Source organism: Struthio camelus, chromosome 2 (assembly GCF_040807025.1).
Source record: "Struthio camelus isolate bStrCam1 chromosome 2, bStrCam1.hap1, whole genome shotgun sequence".
NCBI classification, from domain to species: domain Eukaryota; kingdom Metazoa; phylum Chordata; class Aves; order Struthioniformes; family Struthionidae; genus Struthio; species Struthio camelus.
In genome coordinates, this window is record NC_090943.1 from 39,509,171 (window position 1) to 39,530,863 (window position 21,693).

The 21,693-nt window shown below is 36.9% G+C and overlaps 1 protein-coding gene across 11 annotated transcripts in view; it reads left to right on the forward strand.

The window, feature by feature from the left end:
- TAX1BP1 (Tax1 binding protein 1) overlaps positions 1-21,693 on the forward strand; it is a 69,291-nt gene that overhangs the window by 42,231 nt on the left and 5,367 nt on the right. For 5 of the 11 annotated variants that reach the window (XM_068935230.1, XM_068935235.1, XM_068935231.1 and 2 more), the window contains 7 exons: positions 1,054-1,200; positions 2,450-2,558; positions 3,763-3,881; positions 5,283-5,408; positions 9,329-9,400; positions 15,353-15,527; positions 15,835-15,983. In XM_068935230.1, the coding sequence (XP_068791331.1) occupies positions 1,054-1,200; positions 2,450-2,558; positions 3,763-3,881; positions 5,283-5,408; positions 9,329-9,400; positions 15,353-15,527; positions 15,835-15,983 (897 nt within the window). The remainder of the gene's footprint in view (positions 1-1,053; positions 1,201-2,449; positions 2,559-3,762; positions 3,882-5,282; positions 5,409-9,328; positions 9,401-15,352; positions 15,528-15,834; positions 15,984-21,693) is intronic. The other 6 variants (XM_068935233.1, XM_068935237.1, XM_068935234.1 and 3 more) reach the window with 2 other exon arrangements.

Sequence of the window (21,693 nt, forward strand, 5' to 3'; positions counted from 1 at the left end):
TATGGAGTAGTACTGTATTTATCAGTATTATTTTGAATCCACCCCCTTTCCCGAATTCTTATGCGTGAGCTACTAGCATAAAAATTCATGCAGATACAACAATTGATGTTTTTTTTGTAACAGTCTTTCCTAGTTGGTAGAATTTCTGATTCTGATGAGTCCTTCAAAATTTGTTGTCAGAATTGATTTACTGCAGTATTTATAAGTACAAAAATATTAACATAATGGAAATTGTCTTGGCTTTCTTTGTTTTGAATCAAAATCTACTAAGATGATATCAAGGTCAGCGTTCTGACTTCAGTGAGTTTGCACTAGATCTTCTGTCTTCTGCAACTGTAACTGTGTCAGATTAATTTTGCAGCTAGGATTATTGTAGTGATGTACCAGTATGAAAAATAAATTGAACAATAGTTAGAATGGTGTAGTAAATATGAATAATACAACTTTGAAAAGAGCTACTATATTTTAAAATAGCCAAGAATTAGATAAGCTTTTATGAGGAGATCTGTTACTTCATGATGTATTTCAAAGATGTAAGTAGCAGATCGTCTAAATGACTGAATTACCAGGAAAGTTTCCAAATGCAACACAGTTAAGAGTATATCGTGTTGGTAAAGTTAGCTAGATTGTGCATCAGTTTTACAGCTCAGCTGAACTACTTCCAGTAGAGACACAGTGAGTGTTCTAAAATATAGTTGTGGTCCGCCTGTGTTTGCCATGCGGCTATACAGGAACACCTTCTCTAGAAGGTTTGAATTTAGACTCTTGGTATATGTCAGGCGGCCCGTAGAATCATAGTTCTCATTATCTACCTAATATCAGTGCCTGTTTATTCCCTCAGTGTCTCTTACTTCAGCGCAGACACTGATTATACCTTTGCTCTGCTCCTCTATTCCTTTGTTTCCCACAAAGAAAACACGGGCTTCCTCCACGCTTGCACAGAATACTTCAGAGCATTTTGTTTGCATTCATTTAAAAATAAAAGGCTTTTCAGGAAATAGTACTGTTTGAATGAAAGGGACACCAGCTTTGATTTTTTTTTTTTTTTTAAAGGAAATTTCGAACACAGTGGAGCATGAATTGCGCAGAGAGGTCGAAGATCTGAAGCTTCGCCTGCAAATGGCTGCTGACCATTACAAAGAAAAATTCAAAGAATGTCAAAAACTTCAAAAACAAGTGAACAAATTTACAGAACAGGCAGTAAGTAGAATGGAGAAATTGCATGTGCTTGTTATGACCTTTCAGTAACTATTTCATTTCCTTTTTTTGCAAAGGACAATACTTCTTTTAAAAAAAAAAAAAAAAAAGGATTAAAATATGCGCTGAGTGGTGGCTTTTCAATTTCGCGTTGTCTTCCGTAAAGCCAGATTACTTCTATGATTTTTGAGATATCTGTGAAAAGCAAGCATAGGTTTTGTAGTAATTGGTGCATGTAGGAAGCTAATGGAGTTTGGTTGAACCTACAAGAACCCCAGAAGAATAGGCAGAATTTGGAAACTAAACTGTGTAATTAGTTTCCCTTTAAAAAATAAAAAGGGGAGGGAGGGAAGGAAATGGAAGAAGATGTCTAAGGGAGGTAGGGAGAAAGCTTTCACACCCACAGCATGTTTTTATTTCTTATCTGTTTGATGTTCTGATCACTTTTTAAGCTTTGTTTCTAAATAAATGAGGCTCATGCAATGATGATGTCGGTCTTACACCACCTAGTAACTGAACCTGTTGGCAAATTTCAAACAAGTTTGAGGGTTAGAGATTCTCAAAGTTCTTCAGAAGTCTGTGAAAATTAGTAACTGAGGAGAAGAGAAAGGCTCAAATTGCAGAAATAAGGGAGTGTGAGCAAAGGCAAGATCAAGCAAGACTGTGTACAAACACAGTCCTTAGAAAAACAGACTTAAGTATTTCTGCTGTCCACAGAACAAATGGGGAAGCTACCCAGTTTTGATCCATAAATTACTTTTAAAAAGTTGTCTTATCATCCAGAAGGTCAATGGTGAATGAGGTGCCATATCATAATGTCTGTGGCTTTTCCCTAAAAATCTTCTGCATGTTGGGCTGTGTGGTACATCTGATACAAAACCAAAATTTCATTTTTTTGGTTTTATTTCAGTAGAGCTCTGTCACTCATTAGACTCCATTTGCTAATGAAATAGTAGATTTAAGTTGATAGAATGAAGTGTTCTCCAGAAAATGAGTTTTTCATAATAATTTTCATAATTTTTCATAATTTGCTTAAAAATTACTATTTCCAGTGAGAGTACTTTATAGAATGTGATTATTAAAAATCATAATCTGAGATTATTTCAATGTTGATAGAATGATAAATATACAAACCTCATTTTATTCTCTCTTCTTTTCATGAGCAGTTCTGCCTAGTCCAATTTCAGAGTAGTTAGTGCAAGAGATGTTTCTTTATGCTTTGGTTTTCATTTAATAACATATCAAAACAAAGTTTCTTTTCACAAAGAAAATTGCAGGAAATCAACAGAAACTGACAGATGCATCCAACATTCAGACAGCTACTGCCGTCATTACAGACAAAAAGTTGTCTGCATCTCCAGGTATCAACAGCTTTAATTTTGTCTATTTTATATCAACCTGAAAATGTTGTTTATGTGAAGTAATCTACAATAGTGTTTTCAGTATGAACTAGGAGGAGTTTTTCTGTTTTACCTAAAGCGAAGAACAATAATTAGAAAAATGAAGACTCATCTGAAAAGCTGTTTTTTCAAATTGATAGCATTCATAAGTATTTTCATTGTATCTCTGCAGAAAGGTTCAGTTAACATTTTTTAATGTCAGCAGGACTAAACTCTGAATTCCTGCTTGATAGTTAGTGCTGGGTTTGCTGGGTTAACAAAAGAAGTCATTAAAAAAAAGTGCTCCCTAAATCCTCAAATTTTACACAATACCATGATTTTGCAGTCATATCATAATGACTGTTCATTATAGCATTCTACTGTAAAATCAAATCTACTGAAAAGTTCCAGTTATTTGATGACAAGGCCAAGACTATGGGCGACTCCTGTGTTTTTTTTAGCGAAAATTTAGCTAGATTAACTAGATTATAATTTTTGTGAACTATTAGTCTTCCTATGAAACTAATCTTCTAAAGTGTAAATAAAATAAGTTATGACTAGACCTGATTTAATATTCATTCTAAGTTGATAAAGGCCAGTAAACACAGAGTAATGCTTTTAATTTTTATTTATTTATGCATCTAATTAACTTTAATTCACATACCCTTTCTCCCTGTAGGTTGTAACTTCTGGTCAGTTTCATCCTGGCTTAATTAAATACAAGTATTTCCTAAAATAAATACAATTCTGGCAAGCCCACCGTAGTATGTGGTAGGATAAAGCAGACTGCTGAAGAATTAGACGTTTTTATAGAAGATTGAAATATTATATATACAATAAATATAATATTTTAACATACCTATTCTGTTGTTCACTTGGGAGTTCAAGGGAGAGATGATTATGTCTGGTTTTTACGCTGACCTATGGAATATGTATGCATATGTTTATTTATGCTCATCTTTGGTATGTGAGAGAGCTGAATGCAGTCATGCTGATCTTATGACTGCTTATCTTATGTATCACTAGTCACAAGATAACCCAGGGGGTCTCTGAGTAAGTATCTACTTGGATAACATGAAGCATGTTCCTGATGCGCTGTGAAATTTAGCCTGTCATCTCTTTGGTACAGACTTTATTTATGGAACAAAGAGTCAATGTTCTTGTTTTTTTCCTTCAATGTTCACAGTTAGCCCCATTTCATCTGATATAGTTTCGGAATTCGTGGTAAAGGAGCAAGTACGTGAAATGAATAAAGAAATTGCTGAGAAAACAGAAAAGTATAAGAAATGCAAGCAAATGTTGGCAGTAAGTAAATGACTGCTTCAGAAAATAGCTGTAAGCACTAAATCTTAGAAAGACGAAATCTACCCAACTGAGTTGCCTTCCTGCTTATTTGTGTAATACACCATGGTTAGGATAGGAATTTTAACTTTAAAAGACATTTTTATGCAGTCAGCTCACCGTTACCTGAGAGAGGGACTCTTCAGGATAACCCAGATACAAGAAAAACGATAACTGCTACTGCTTCTGTGCTTAATTCAAAGCCTTATTTATTATTTATTTTATATATCTTTAACTATAATTGTTTCAGTAGATCGAACACAGCATGTTGCTATGAGCCAGCTGATGTCTTGGACAAGTATAGCAGTGTTTATTTGGTATGATGTTCAAGTGTAATAATTCCCTACAAATTTGACTGTCTTGGGATTGTAAAGTGTTTAGACATCCAAGTTGGTAGGGCTTACTAGCTCAGGCTCAGTGGTACACACTGAGTGGTACATACGTTTATATTGTTTCTGGGCCGGAGTTGGCTCCCGTAGTTGTATAGCCACGATAGCATTGCTCCTGAGCTGTTCATACCTGCCAATCCTAACTCGATCTTCATGCAGCTAGCTTGGATGTATGTATAATGATGGAGGTTTTTTGTCAATGATGGTACTGAAAAGTTGGCTGTTGTAGAATTGTTTAAGTGCTTTTTGGGCCTTGGGTTATCTCTGTTCATTTGTTTGCCTGTTGTTTGGTTATTAAAAAAAAAATAATATTATGAAGTCAAAACACTTAGAATTAGAATTGAAAACTTTTTTTTTTTGGCTGCCTTGATTTGTTTTGACCTCAAATAATCAAAGTATATTCAGAAACTGTCATGAAACTGCCAAGTTTCCGTTACTTATCATAAGGGAATTATTCTATTTGAACGTCCTTTCCAGGATGTAACGACTGCCATGCAATTCTACAAATCTCTATGTAGGTCCTTCATTGTCTTCTGATGGCTGTGTCTTTAGTAGGCGTACTTTGAGGAAAGCTTTGCCTTTGACCTTCTGGATGAAAGATACTTAGCGTGATTGTAAAAACTGCATGGGGAAAGGTTTTGTGTTGGAGTGAGACACTTAGGATCATCTTGATTGCAGTGTGGTATTAGGGTTGTGTTTACACAGAGAAGCTTGAACAGTAAAACAGTAAAAGAAGAATAGGAGCTTGTTGAAAACTGAAGCAGGGAAAAAATATATATTGAACTCAGTTCTTCAGCGTTCAATAGCCCTGTCCTCTTCAAGGCCTTGTAGTTGGGTGAGGCTTGATTTTTGGGAAAGCCATCTGCAAATTGTCGAATTCTAATAGCATAGAATTACATGGTTGTCACTTTTTTTCTCAAATAATGACAGCTCTTACAATTTTAAGAGTTTCATGCCATGTTGTTCATTACTTTAGGATGAGAAGATGAAATGCAGCGTTTATGCTGATGAACTAGCAAAACTGGAGCTGAAGTGGAAAGAACAGGTGAAAATCAATGAGGGTATGAAATTACAGCTAGCAGCAATGGAGGATCAGTATAAAGTAAGTTAGTTTAAAAAATTTTTTTAGATGATGAATCATATCCTATTCTTAACATTGTTGCTTATTTCTAATAGTTCAAATAATAAATGATTTTAATGGGAGAAAACTGAACATATTTTTACCATAAACAGAAAATCTATTTTGCGCTGTAGAAATGACACATTCTTTTAATGCTTAAATACAGTATATGAGTAAGAAAGACATCTGCCAAATGTATTGTCAGAAGGCTATGAATCTTGTAATATTGTGAATTTAGACAGATATCTAAGTGACATTAATATTATATTGCAAGGAAAAAATGGTAAAGAGTTTAATATCCTGTTGCTTACAGTAACAGGAAGGTTGGTTGGCGTATTTGTCTAAAATCTTCATATTGCATTGAACTGCTGCATTACCAGAGGCATTGGGCATTACCAGAGCTGGTATTACCTAATGCATTTTATCTGAATTTGACAGATACAAGGTGGGTGGTATGATTTTAAAAATACTGAGAGAAGTACTTTAGTTTGGAAGATATCAACTCTCATCTTAGTAGGGAAATGTAACACAAGTGCACCAGGGGTTAAAGCATAACGGGCAGCTTTAGCTCACACAAGGCCTTGTTGTTTGATGTTATGCAATATTAATGCTTATGTTGAAGTGTCTGGCTAGGTAAACAAGGGAAAGAACTATAAGCAGTAAATTTCCATATGGCCAGTTGTTGTGCTTGTTTTCAGCCTCACGGCCATTGTAAGTACAATTGACAGAAAAGAATATTTAGTATAACCCAGCTATGCCCCTTCCTATGAGTAGGGGTTAAATTTAACTGTGACTAAATGAATTCTTGTATTAACCCACTCTCATTTAAAAATAACAGCAGTTTTGCTTTTACAAAATACTGAATTATTCTACAGAATATAATTAGTCTACAGAATGTGGAAAAGTGGATAGGCCACTTGGGAGGAATATAGAGATATTGTCAGAGTGTGGCAGGGATGTGACAAGGAAGGCTAAGGCCCATTTGGAGTTAAATCTGGCAAGGGATGTCAAGGACAACAAGAAGGGCTTCTTCAAATAGATCGATAGCAAAAGGAGGACTAAGGAAAATGTCAGCCTGCCGCTGAATGGGGCGGGTGCCCTGGTGACGAAGGATACAGAGAAGGCAGAGTTATTGAATGCCTTCTTTGCTTCGGTGTTCACTGCTAAGGCCAGTCCTGAGGAATTCCAGACCTTGGAGACAAGAGAGGAAGGCTGGAGAAAGGAAGACTCTCCCTTGGTTGAGGAGGAACAGGTTAGACATCATTTGCGTGAACCTGACACCCACAAATCTGTGGGCCCCGATGGGATGCACCCACAAGTGCTGAGGGAGCTGGCGGATGTTATTGCTAGGCCACTCTCCATTATCTTGGAAAGGTCTCGGGGAACAGGAGAGGTGCCTGAGGACTGGAAGAAAGCCAATGTCACGCCAGTCTTCCAAAAGGGCAAGAAGGAAGAGCCAGAGAACCACAGGCCTGTCAGCCTCACCTCCGTCCCTGGAAAGGTGATGGAACAGCTCCTCCTGGAGGTGATCACTAAGCATGTGGAGGACAAGAAGGTGATGAGGAGTAGTCAGCATGGATTCACCAAAGGGAAATCATGCTTGACCAATCTGAGAGCCTTCTCTGCTGGAATGACTGGCTGGGTAGGTGAGGAGAGAGCAGTGGATGTTGTCTGCCTGGACTTGAGCAAGGCTTTTGACGCTATCTCCCATCACATCCTCATAGGTAAACTCAGGAAGCGTGGGTTAGGTGAGTGGACGGTGAGGTGGATTGAGAACTGGCTGGATGGCAAGGCTCCGAGGGTTGTGGTGAATGGTTTTGGTGAATGGCTAGTTGGAGGCCTGTAGCTAGCGGTGTCCCCCAGGGGTCAGTACTGGGTCCAGTCTTGTTCAACATATTCATCAATGACCTGGAGGAAGGCAGAGTGCACCCGCAGCAAGTTTGCGGATGATACAAAACCGAGAGGAGTGGCTGACACACCAGAAGACTGTGCTGCCATTCAGAGGGACCTGGACAGGCTGGAGAGCTGGGCAGAGAGGAACCTCCTCAAGTTCAACAAAGGCAAGGGCAGGGTCCTGCACCTAGGTAGGCATAACCCCCTGCAGCAGTACAGGCTGGGGGGTTGACCTGCTGGAAAGCAGCTCTGCCGAGAAGGACCCGGGAGTGCTGGTGGACAACAAGTTGAGCATGAGGCAGCAATGTGCCCTTGTGGCCAAGAAGGCCAAAGGTCTCCTGGGGTGCATGAGGCAGAGTGTTGCCAGCAGGTGGAGGGAGGTGATCCTGCCCCTCTCCTCAGCCCTGGTGAGGCCTCACCTGGAGTACTGTGTCCAGTTCTGGGCTCCTCAGTACAAGAGAGACAAGGCACTACTGGAGAGAGTCCAGTGGAGGGCTACTAAAATGATGAAGGGACTGGAGCATCTCTCCTATGAAGAAAGGCTGCGAGAGCTGGGCCTGTTGTGCCTGGAGAAGAGAAGACTGAGAGGGGGAAATCTCATCAATGCGTGTAAGTATCTGAAAGGAGGGTGTCAAGAGGATGGGGCCAGATTCTTTTCAGTAGTGCCCAGTGACAGGATAAGAGGCAGTGGGCACAAACTGAGCCACAGGAAGTTCCATCTGAACATGAGGAAGAACTTCTTTCCTGTGAGGGTGACTGAGCACTGGCACAGGTTGCCCAGAGAGGTCGTGGAGTCTCCTTCGCTGGAGATATTCAAAACCCGCCTGGACGCGATCCTGGGTAATGTGCTCTAGCGGACCCTGCTTGAGCAAGGGTGTTGGACTAGATGATCTCCAGAGGTCCCTTCCAACCTAAACCATTCTGTGATTCTACAGCTCACTTCAGCAACATGTAGGGTGTGCTGTCCCTGTGTAATTTCTGACACTTTCAGAAGCTCTGATTTCACTTCTGTAAAATGCATGACTCTTTCCAGTTTATTCAGTTTTATTAATTAATAATGATCAATTGCTGTGCATAATTTAGTAAATTTTTTTTTTTAACTTTTGATTAACGGAAGTAATACGTAATTGGTTCCAAAACAGAAAACGTTTTGACTGCAATTTGAAATCCATTATCGTTCAGGCAAGTGCAAGTGGAGGAAAAATGAGTGTTGACTCGTGGTCAGTAGTTTTCTCTCTGTTGAACTCAACTGAAGGAGGGGATTTCAGGTTTGGGAAAACTGATACTTAGCTCTACAGAGCATTGAGCTTATATGCCAGAGGGAAAAATGGAGAGGCAGTCTCCCAAGTAACCAGAATCCAAATGAAATAGCCCTTTGTAGAGAAAGGTTATTTAAATAATCATTTGGAAGCAAAGAAGAAGCCTGGAAGAACTGTATAATATATCAGTTGCATCCCTCGTCTTCCAAAGCACACAGCAGAGAGACAGAGTCGATTTTTGTGAAACAAACTTAGTTTGTTTGAGAAAGAGGGAGAATGTGGTTCTCTGTTAAATTTTCTTGTGAGGCTGAGAGAAGTGAATGAAAGAGAAATCACTAAAGTACTGAGCAGCAGGTTCCTTAGAATTAGCATGATGAAGCTTCCAGACTTGTAACTCTTTCTGTGGAGTGCTGTCCTACCTGTCGTTAGCATCGCTGATAGTAATCCTCTTATTTTTACCTAGGATTTTATCATGCCGTAGCTGTTTTTTGAAAACTGGCAGGAAAAGGCTCCCAACATTCTGCTGTTACACAGTGCAGGAACTGGCAGAGAATTATTATTATTGTTATTTTTGGTTTTCTCCTAGTCTTGATGTAGTAGTACTGGATGCTGCAGGTAACTACAGTAGACAAATCATTTTCCAGCTGAAAGATGAATTTTAATTGCTGTGTGTTACATTTTCACAGTATAACATGTAGGGAAATAGTGCCTATTCATTAATATGGGGACTGTAAACTTTTTTTCTTATAGGTTCAGCTGGCAGAAAAAGAGAGACAGATAAAGGAGCTGATAGCGCATTTGGAGCTCTTTACCAGTGAGAAGGTATTGTCAGAGTTCCTGCTGAATACTGCAAGCTAGCAGTTGTGGGGTTCTTAGAGTTGAGGAATTGCGGTTTATTTTTAACTAATAATTTGTTTACTTTTGTTTTCCATGCTTAAATATTTTGCCAAAATGAACTATCATTTTAAACTGCAAGAAAATTTCTGTTAATAATGTTGATGTGAACCGTAGTAGACCAGTGCACCAAAACTGACTCAGCTTTGGAAAATACTGTAATTTATTATTCTGTAATAGCATTCTAGAATAATTTCTGCATATAATCTAAAACATTTACAGTACTAAAACTTCTTTCGTTTTTTCCTGTCTAGAATTTTATTCCATCCAGGATATGAAATGATTATTTCTTTTGGCAGAGATAGGAATAATTCTGTGCAAGTTAATAATTTGAGATTGCAGCTAGTTCTGTAGTTCACAGAACACAAGATCCTACAAATTTTTGCCCTGTATTTCTTAGCTCCATGACTCTTCTACAGGTTTTCAGTGAATTTTCAGCCTTCTTCCTACTTTACTCCTCCGTGTTCCCAAGAGAAAGGGGTTCAACCCTGTTGTGGCTAGAGGCTGATGTCTGCTTAGCGTATATGCTGTTTGGCCAAACCTAAGAGATAATTACTGAGCTCGTGCTGCAGCCTTTCCCTTCTTTAATGGAGGATCAGTCACAGAACTTGTAGCAGTATCATTTCTTTGGGATAGTCTCTCTCTGTGATATTTTCAAGAAGCTGACAGGCAGCACAATTAGTAAACCTTGCTTCCTTTGGAATCTTGGCGTACGTAGATATCTTGACAGCTTCCCTATCCTCCATCACTGGTTAGGATTATCTTTGCTTTTACCTGTGTTGTCTTATATCTAGAGGGGTATGCATATCGGCAGTAAAATCTTCAGGTTTTCCGTGATGTGCATATACAACCAAATCCTTTTGACAGCTGCAGTTCTCTTATTGACTGCTTGTAATAATCAGAGCATCTGTGTGGCAGTAGTGACTTCTGTAATCTACAACTGTAAAAAGATCTTTATCAGAAAAGAGGTAAAGATATACAAACAGTTCTCTAATTTTTAAATATGATAGAAAATGAACTGCCACTTTCAAGAGTTCACTATCTAATCAATTTCATAACCATTACTGTTACACTAGACAAATTCATTCTGAAATATGAATGCTAATGTTCTAATGCGGAAAGCACTTCTAATATGTTATATGACCATTTATCAAAATTGTATTGCACTGAAAAGTGAAATAATAGAATCTCTTTATTATATTCAGACACTATTGCATGATATGGTGGAAAAGTTATGAATGTCCAGATTACTTAAAGCCACATCTTATGAAATAATCAAGTATGAACAGATATATATTGAAAACATGAACTTGTACACTGCTCAGTTGAAATTAAACTAATTTCAGATTGAACCAGTTAGCGTTGTGTAAAATTCTAGAGTCTGAAGTAGTCAGTATTGAAGTTCTCTAATATTTATGCAAAAACAAAGATGTATTTTTTTAAATAATTATCTGCCATATTTTTCTAATTCAAAAGAAAGTGAAATAAAAGTTGAGTTTTGATATATCTAGTCTAGCTGGAGGGAGTAATTCTAAACAATACACATAAGGAGGAGAGCAACTCTAATAATATTGTATGAAGCTTATAAAAGCTTGGAACTGTGTCTACCAAATTTATGGATATTTACATTACAAAGAAGAATCAAAGTGCTTTGCTAGACTGGAACCATGATTTAAAAGGTTAAGCACACTATAGTAAACAGCTTTTCAATTTATACTCCATTATCAGTATTTGTTTATAAATGTCACCAAACATAGCATGCTGAAAATGTTCATTTGCAGTCTCTTCAAACCTATAAAATTACTTAGTTTCTATTTTATTTACATACTTGTATAGCCTTTGATTTTTTTTAATCGGTCTCTACCCTAGCTGTCCAACTTCTGGCTAAGACTATTTTACAGCACCTTTTACAGTCACTTTGATCTACATTCTGTTTTAATCTTATGTGATGCTAAAATTAAAGTATTAAATGCCATCGCCTCTTTTTCTAAACTGCTTCCATATTGCAGAAGAAATTGGTTTTAAAAGGGAAGGTTTTAACTTCACTGATAATTAATTGTTCCTGCTTTGTATTGAGCAAAGATTATTTATATTTTATCCACTCAGTAAAATTTTAAGACAGACTCCTAATCGTTTAATCCTAACCATTTCAATTATATATGCGATTTAGTCTATAAATCTAAAGTAAAGTTTGCATAGTTTTATATCCTACCTACAGGAGGATATTTTATTTGGAGGGTGTTTTGCAGAAATTGTGCGGTGCTGTATTAGAGCATTTTTCTAAAAGAAAAAATACTGGGTTTAAGACCGAAGCTCTAGGGGAAAAAAAAACTTTTTGGAAACTGTCCTACTGTTTGTAGACAGTGCATTTGTTTTTCCTGATTGAAAAGGAGCTTGTGATGTTGCTGTTGGAGTCCAAGCCCTCAATGTCTGCATCCTGAAAATTCATATTAGATAAGAGCAAATGTAAAATTTTCATCTTTTTTTAATTTGAGTGTTTGTGTTTTCAGAGTAGTTACTGATAAAGAGTTTTGTATATTTTTAGTCTAATGTTTGGACTTAAGTTTACCTGTTATTATGAAAAATATGCTGTGTGTTCCTTTTAATAACCAAGACATTTTATTTCTCGCAAAGTTATTAGTCAAAGCCTTAATTTAAGATTTTTGCTTTAAAATTTTTGGGGGAAGAAGACACACTGCTGAGTTTGAAGTTTTTATTAACATTACATTAACAAATATTAAGCGAAAACTCAGAGTACCCTGAAGAAAATGCTAACCAGAAAGAAAAAATGTTGAAAAACATACCTATTTTCTCTCCTTCTCTCTTTTCCATTTTAGAGTTTTTGCTTGGCTCACACTTGTAAATCACGTATTCTTTCGGATGTTGTCATACATGCTGTTTTTCCCCTAATCCTTTTTATTAAATACAAGCAAGAGAGAGATTTTCCTCTGGATGAAGTGTAGCTGATGCACTGCCTGCACTTAAGTCACTTTAATTACTGGCCTTTAACACACACACGCACGCACACGCATGCACACACTATGGGCTCAGAGTATTAACGGTTCATATGTTATAAAAATCCTTTAGTAGTTTATAATAATTGCTATCTCTGTAGCTTATATGCAAGATTTCAGACTTTTAAATACATGAATATTTTGGAGATTTCTGTTTGAACTTTTCTGAAAGATTGAATTGGCTTTCTGATACAAATATTTAACTAACAATTAAATAAGTTAGGCCCTTTTAAGTTGCTTGAGAAATTCAGAAGTTATGTTCTGGATAAAAACACTATGAGCACCGTGAGTTTTGAAAGTTCACTGTACACATACCTTTGCCAAACTGCAAGAATACATATGTAAAAAAGTAGGAGAGGAAAATCTTATTTGTTTTTTCCTGTTTTTTGTTTTGTTTTTTTGGCTTGCAAAACAGATATGAAGAGAAGGGGGGGAGTGAGAATGAGTAAATTTTTATCATTATATTCATGGAGGGCAAATTATTTTTCACAGGACTTGTAATTATTTTGAAATTATGTGTGAAAATGCAACTCCTCATGGATTTAAAGTCTGTTTGCTTGTAATTAGACAGATGTACAAGTGCTCTTTTCCATGTGATACTTATATTGTAAGTGTTACTTGAGTAACCTAGTCTGGATTAACCGTTTGTGAAAACTGGCATTGATTGCTAATTTCTAATACAAGTAGAAAGTACCAACTTTGAGTAACAATTTGTTTTTCTGGAATGCCTTCACTCTAAAAAAAAGTGTCTGAATCTTATCAAAGATTGAGTGTGAGAGAGAGAATTGGTGAATCAGTCTAGTAGGGTTGGTGCTGAATTTGCATCTGTATTCCGGGGCCCTTGTGTGATTTCTGGTGGTATGCCTGCCACACCCAGGTTATAAAATCAGAATCATCTCCAATTTGACCCTTTTTAAAATTCTTGTCATCCAAGGGTTTGCCTAAGTCCTTCTGATATAAAATATCTGCAATGTGGTCTTTGCCAGCCCTCCGTGAGGTCAGGAATCTTGCCTGGAATTTTAATAGAATTGTCACACTTGCTGAAGCACATAGAGAACTTGGCTAGAGAAATCTTCTCTTACTTGTTCTTCATTCACATACAGCATTTTCCTAACTCATTGTTTTAACTGCCACCCTCCCCTTCTACCTTCTTTGCTGCATTTATTATAGGTTACTTGTCATGTTTTCAGGGTCCTCTCCAGGTCTTTCCTGACCCATCATTACCTGCCTTCTTTCCTTTGCTGTTCAAATTCCATCAATTGATTCCTGAGACCACACTTTTTTTCTTTTCTGTTATGCTTTCAAATGTGCATATTTGTGTATTTTCCATGGTGTTTGTTACACTTTGGGGAGAGATTCTGTAAATACCCACTGAGTAACAGTATTCTATTCAGAGTGCTGCTGTGAACTAGCCTTTCCTTCATGCTCATTTAGAAGTTGACAGCCTCATGCTGTTGATGTAGACTGCTGCTTAATGTGTTGACCTGTCTCATTTTTTGTATTGTTAGTCTGTGCATTTTTTTTTTGAGTGTAAGAACAAGAAGGTTCCAACTTCTTTAGTTCTAGCTCTCAAAGTTCTGAAGCGTTCTTCTCTCTTCAGTCATTACAAGCGACAAACTGCTACTCAAGTGAAGCAATGAACGCTGCATTTTCTTCACCAAAGGGAAAAATATCCAGTAACTGCAGTGGTGTTAGCAGCAACTAGGACGGTGAAGCCTTTGGCCATATACAGGGTAGTTTTGATGCTATGATAATAGAATCCCTAATAATTATAAGTGGAACATCAGCACTAGTCAGCTAGCAGAATAACAACTGAGGACAAAATTGTGCTAGGTTAACTTATCTCGTTACATATTTAAAAAGCAAATAGATTTTTAAAGGAACTAAGAATTAGGAAAGATAATAAATCTTTCTCTCTGTAGGTATGGTTTTAGGTGAACGTATCTAATAGGTCTCTGCATTTGAAATAAGTAACTTTCTTCCATAAGAAAGAAAACTTGAAATTTTTTTGAAATAAGTAATTTTCTTTAAACATAGCTTGATGTAACACATCTGTAAACAATGTGGTGCAAAGCTCAGTGTGCGTAAATGACTGAGCATGCAAGCAAGTGTAGCTCCAAGAAAGTTCTGTTGTGGTAAGGTTGGGAGACTGCTTTCAACTTCTCTGTGCTATTTTCTTTTTCTTTCTGCATGTGTGTTTGAAGGACATCAAGTAACAGCATTGTAATGTTCTACGATTTCCTGCTGGAACTGACGATCCTGAGCTCAACTTAACTAATATTAAGCAAGTCAACGTTCTGTTGTTAGATAGCAGAGAGGATCCCATGCAGTGCACTTAATAGCTCTTAAAATTCCTACCTTTCATGTACATGCTTGACATAATTCCCTATGAATTTATGAGTTCTTCATTTACTAAAATGGTGTATTCTTGAAGAGTATGATACTTAAAAGGAGGACTTTAATTGCACCTTTATTTTTAATCACTCATGCACGTTAGCTTAGTTGTTGTTATTACTTTCAGCTGTTCTTCACCTATTCAAGTGAAGTTTCATTTTAAAAGGGTGTAGGCACTTCCTGAACAATGTGGTGGTTTTGTTTATATAATTTGAATTAATTGATGATAAAACATCAGATTCAGTTTTCCTAAAAAATATTTTCTTTGTATTTTTCTTTTCGTCGTAATTCGATTTTTTTTTTTTTTTTGTATGTATGGTAAATTGGCACAAGATCAAGATGAAAAGAGGATCTGAAGATTAGCAGATATATTTTAAAAAAAATGAAACAATTAAATACTTATTTAATAAAAATGTAAACCTTTTGCAAGGACTCCATGGATTAACTATATTTGAAACTTTGCGTTCTTTAGGAACTTGGCAGGACACCAGGAAATCAAAACGGAAGGATGATGGAAGGACACATTTCACAACAGACATTACATTTTCGCAACCCGTATTCAGAGGAAGGTGGACCAATTCCTGCAGTGCCAAGTAGACTACCAGTGTTGCAGTATGGAAACCCTTACGCAATTCAGGAAAGAAGAGGTCAGTAAATTTTTTTTTTTTTTTTCCTTCGATATAATTTGTATCTCCCTGGCTCAAAAGAAATGGTTAATTACCAACAATCTGTATGCTAGCGTACGGTGCCTTTATGAGATTTGGTGAGAATTGCAAAGGTAGACCCAAGTTTTAGAGATATGCTTTGAAAAAGGTCTTTTCTCTTCAGTTTAGCCAAGATAAACCAACAGAAAATGTGAGAAGTCTTGTTTTTAAGGTAGTGCACCTGTAATCTCAAAATACCAGCTCTGCTGAACAAAAACTGCTCTCGCTTATTTTACCTATTTTTCTTCAGATGGAGCGGATGGTGCTCTTAATCCTGATGAGATCCAAAGACCACCTATTAGAACTTCCTTTTGGGAGCTAGAAGATGAGGTAGTCTGTAGTCAGCCTTCACGTAATCTTAGCCGGCCTGATGGTTTAGAAGATCCTGAGGATAGCAATGTAAGTTATCTTTTTTCTTTAAACTGTGTTTACTGAGTAATCAAGAGCTGACATAGGCTTTTGGTTTCTAATAAGCCTGTTTTAATTAAATGTGGAATTGATCATCTTCCCTGAAAAATATTTTTCATGAATTTCCTTATTGTGAAGGAGAAAAATCTGTACAATTGATAATATACTTGTTCCCCCCATCTCTTGAGTTACTGCCCGTTCTTCTTGCTATCGGACAACAGCTTCTTAACTTTTTAAAAAAGACTAATATAGAAAAATCCAAATAATGTCAATTTATTTTGATATTTCACTCTTGCATGTTATAGAGCAAAGGCTCAAAATATAAGCTGCATCTTACTAATTTTCTGATTTGTTTGTAGGAACTGAATTGTAATGGAAGAAATCAAACTTTGATGGAATCTGATACCAGTATTTTCAGTTAAATGCTGAATGAAAATTTCTGTATTAAATATTTCATTCTGACATATTAATCTTTTGCCCTGTCCTTTACAAATATTCATTTATTAATTTTCATTTCAAATTTTTTTTCCTGTTAGACATGTGTCGGAAGAGCTAATTGACTTGCTTAAAATTGGTTAAACTGAAAGTGACAGATTTTCACTAATTTCCTTTTCAGGGCTTCGTATGTTTTAAGTGGGAACTGGTTAACTTCTTAATACCTACAGTTAACTTGCACGTTCTGTTGTGAAAAGAAAAACGGTACTAGTAAATTGGCTTCTGTACTAAACTGTACCATATGTCTTCATTTGAACAGGAACAGACTTATTACTGTTTCTTATTCTAAGTACTCTTGCTCCTTTAAAAATATTAAACGAGAAGTACTTTTCTGCAAAGTATTGTGCTCTTTGCAAGTACGGTGGTATCATGACCTGTTTCTCATTTAGTCTAGTTTGCCACATTTAATTGCTATTAACCTTTGCAGAAACTGATCAGTGTTCAGACAGGCATGATTTTAGCCCTGGTGCTCAGCGCCTATAATGGAGAAAAATGTATTTCTCTCTCCTACCTTTTGCCCCCAATGTCTATTACTGAGAATAATTAGAGAAACTGTCAGAACTTTTGCAGCCTATTTAAGATCTAGAATATGAGCTTAATGGTGTTGTCCACCTTTACTTCACGTTTTGCATATTTAGTCTTGATCGTTCTTGACGTAGATATTACATATGACAAGCTCTTCTTTAGTCATCAGCTTCAGTTTAATTAGCAGGATGTTCTTTCTGATCTGTGTGCTTTGCCCTCTTGCACACCCAAGAAAAACAGTGCTAGAGTCTTGTGCTCATTTGCTGACACAGCTTAGAATTTTGTAATGAGTTGGGGAGAGTATAACAGGCTCAAATGAAGTCCAACTTCAGAAAAGATGCCTTTAAATCATATAATTTCTGTCTTTATTTTTTGACTTTCAAATGAGAATCAGTTGCTTCCTCTGCCCAAAAATAGGTTGTATATGTACAAATATTACACCTAACTGAGTGGTTGCAAAAATCTTTGTAGAGTGACTTAATGATATGCTAAAGAGGAATGTGTTTTAATGCAGTATTTCAAGAAAGAAAGAACTGAGGAAAATCTGCATGTCGAGAGCTAGTTGTAATGAAGGAGAACCTGTCATTTCCACAGAAGAAACAGCAAATATAGTGTGATAAATAAGAAGAACTGCCATTTATTTTACTTGTTTTTAAAATGAATTGTATAAGATGTGATTCTACACACTTTTAAACTAGTAGGATATGGACCCTTTTGTCCTTCCCAGAGGAAGAAAATAGGTAGTTTTGCTGCTTTGTTTGAAAGATGACCATTGTATGGAATTTTGTCATGTTCCACTTTACACTCCTATTACTACGTGTTATATTAGGTTAAGAACTTGAGGGAATTGTGGTCATTTTCACCACGAGATGGTGAAAGTGCTTATTTTGGCAGCATTTAGTTATGATGACGAACTTATCTACGTTATTTATCTAAGAAGAAAGATATTTAGGATCCAGGGCCAATATTACGGTGTACGTATGAGAGTTAAATAGAGGTTGTATACACACAAAGGTAAGTGGACTTTCCAAACAGGATTGAAATAGGCTTTTAAAGTCTCTAAGACAAGTGGAGGTAAATGAGATGTGTGCATGTGTGTGTAAGAGAAGCTTTGCCACTTGCTTCTGCAGCATGAAAGACAGAAATGGAACTGCTTTCCGTTTAGATATCCATGCAGCCTAAGGAATAGTTCAGCAAACTATGAGAGGTCTAGCAAGTTGAACTTCTGTAGTTGCTGTTTACATTCCTGTGTAATTGAGTAATTTTGTAAATGTCAGTCCAGAAGATGGAAGAGAGATTCTGAATGCTTCTTCCAGCAGTGTTTTTTGACAAGGGATTAGGTAGAATCACTTCCAACCTATAAACCGTATCTCTGCCGCTGTATTATCTGGAGCTCTTTCCATTGTAAAGGTTGTGTTACCATGTTTCTAACTATGGTGCGTCTTCCTCAAAGTTAGGGAGAGAATCTCAAATTTGCCTTTGAGCGTTTGTCCACATGCACATTTCCACTGTACACTCTGGTGGTCCTCAAGTTTTAAAGCTTTTGCCTTCACTGAGCCATTCCAGCACTTAAACAATTTATACAGCTTTACTTAACGCTGTGAGTTGATAACGTAAATGAAGTATCCTCCTTCTATTCAACGGCACTCTGGTATTTGTTCCAAAAGAATTCTTTTCCAGTTTATCGAGATTGAAATTTTGCCTTCTTGACGCCATTTTTATTTCTTTCTGGATACTACTTTTGCTTTCTTCTGGCAATTTCAGCCATATCTGACATATTATAGAGGTCTTAAAGATACTGACTTCCTATAGGTTTTTGAGAATTGCTTGGGAGAAGAGAGAGACCTGATTCTTAAGGTAAGAAAAAAGCTGTTGTAATGTTTCCTTTTCTTCTCTAGCAGGCAGTAGACAGCTGGCCAGTCAGCCTGAGTATAGCTGCAAACTGGCCATTAATTCAGCTACACAGGAAAAGAATACGAGATGATGCAAGGGTAGATTTTTTTTTTTCTTTCTTTTTTTTTTTTTAATGGTACAACTTGTTTCTCTTACTTGAACCTTAATTATCCTCTTTTGTATAACATCTTGGACCTTTCTGAATTAGTGCAACCCTTCAGTCCGGTAAGGAATCCCATCTCTTCCCACCTTTGAAAAGTCTTCATAAGTTTGTTTATTTTTCCTGCAAACTTGTTCTTTATCTGTGCAGTTTAATCCGTATCAGAGTTGTAACAGATTTGAGATGCTGAGTTTCTGTTTGCCTAGAGGAATCTTGTATTCCTGGGTAATGAACCATTTATGTGTTTTTTGGTTTCATGTAATGAAAAAGATCTACCTATGGTATTCTGTGTCATTAGCATTGGAAAATCCTTACTAAGATGGTTAAAATCAGTTTTCTTCATCAACAGAAAAGTTATTTTCCGTTTCCCTTCCTAGTGAGGATAGACTGTCAGCTTATTAAGCTAATGTGACTGCTATCATGTACTTTAGCAATACAGCTCTTAAAATCTGAATGTGACAGCCTTGGTTGATAGAATATCTTCCTATCACAGGGAGGAATTCTGACCAAGTCTTTCAAATTATATTAATAAATAAGAGAGAACCCAAGATAATAACTATCCTTTTGGCTGGGGATAAGGAAGAAGGGTGCTAGTTCAGTTTCTGTGGGCTTGCAGCTTCTTTCTCATTCCACTGTCAGAAGTCCTGTAGACTTGTTCAGTGCACATTTGGTATAGTGGGGTAGGACTCTTGCATAGCGTTATAGCACTGGATGGCTGTTAGGGCATGCTTCCTTCCCATTCGTAGAAGGAGAGACGTACAGCTAGCTGAGAGTGTCTAGTGAAGAGGACTATCGCTCTGAAGTTGCATGTAATCAGTTTTTCCTGAGGATGCATCTGTACTTGGAACTAATGCTTAATGATTTGATCTTCAGTTCAGTGGAGTGTACAGCAGCTATCAGCTGCTACAAAGTTATTTTGTGTTTCCTACCTTTGAGTTACAAAATTTTCAAGATCATGATTGAGGTGACCCTTCTGCTGAGAGATTTATTCCTAATGTGACCTGAACTTATTTCTCACATTCCTAGGGAGAATGCTCTTTGCTCATATACCCAAATCTGCTCATATTTCCAAGTAGTAAGCGTCTATTTCTACTTCTCTGGCGAGAGAGATATTTTTTCATTATTGGCGACTGTCTTGGCTAATGGAGTATGAGATCAGGTGATGGTTACGTTGCTGTTACACTGAAACTTACACTGATTTTTCTGTCTTTGGTTAGTCTGAGTGGACGATAATTGTGAACCAGATAGGATATAGTCATGTGCAAATGCATCTGAATTTCTGCTTAATGTTGCTTTTTGTATTCTGTCTCATGTTTTCTTCTGAAACGTTTTTCCTTGGGGGTGGGCACTTCCATGTATTTGGTTGACATGAAGAAACATCAGTTTTATATGAATAAGAGCTTTAAGCCTTTCCAAAACTCTTCATAGCTTTGGCTTACAGAATCCTCCGGCTATTTAAACAGCAATTTCTGAGAGGCATAAGCTGATCTGCCTTAATCATGCCATGAGAACATATACACTAGGGTTTTTTCATTTCTAGAAGCAGTTATGTACAGGAGAAATCCAGAAGCAAAGAGAAAAAGCTCTTATTTTTTAGTAATAAAGTGTGAATTGAAGAAACGTTAAACTGATTATGATTGACAGTAAGCCCAGAATAACTATCCCAAGACTCTTAACAACTGTTGTTAGCCACAGTAAACGTGAGGAGAAAAAGGAAATTTTGGCCACTGAGAACCAGGGCAGGATGTTTTTGAGATGGATCCAGAATGGTCTTTCTCTTAGCCAGCAAACCTACTGGTCTTATTCTTGCTGCCAATTACCATCTTTTCTATAGGATAGACAGAAAAGGAGAAGGTATCCAGGTACCCACTTGGAGACCAGACTGCTTGCAGGGTGGTATAGATTTCACTCACACAGCAGAGCTGGCTCACTGAAAGAAAATGTATGTGCTCTTCTTTCCAGTTCATCTGCAGTATACATTGATGATGTGGCTGTTCATTGATTATTTTAAGCTTAAGATGAGTATTGCTTCACTTATTGGTGTGTGCTGATGATCTGTAGAGCAGATCATTTGAGACTGGGATTGTTCAGGTCTGTATTTTGGTACATCACAATATAAACCATTTTACACATTTTGCACATCTTTGCTTCTGATTTCTCTTTGGAAATCTTGGAACTGATTACATGAACTTTTAATTATAATAATTGAAGCAGTATTTATTCTTTGATACAAAATTAGTTAGTTTTGGTAAAACTAGGTGAGTTATGCTTGTTTATTGACTATTAATGTCTTGTTTTCCCTTGAATCTCTGTGAATGGCAAACGAACTCCTTACTGTACTTTGTGTAGGGTATTTTAAAAAGACAAATCATTTGTTTGAAATAACTATGTTTAGCTTTATGGATCATATAACCTGTGGAACTCGTTGTGACAGTTTTAGAGTTAAAGGTACCATCCAGTGATAATAGCTAAGTTGCGAAGTTCTGGGTAGAGAACAGGTTAATGTATGACACTCCTTATAAATCATTTACATGGGTATACATATTTGTGAATCAGAAGGCCTGCTGTTTGACAAGCTCCCTGAGCACAGTGCCAGCCTGTCTGTAGATGATATCAGACTCTTTCTTT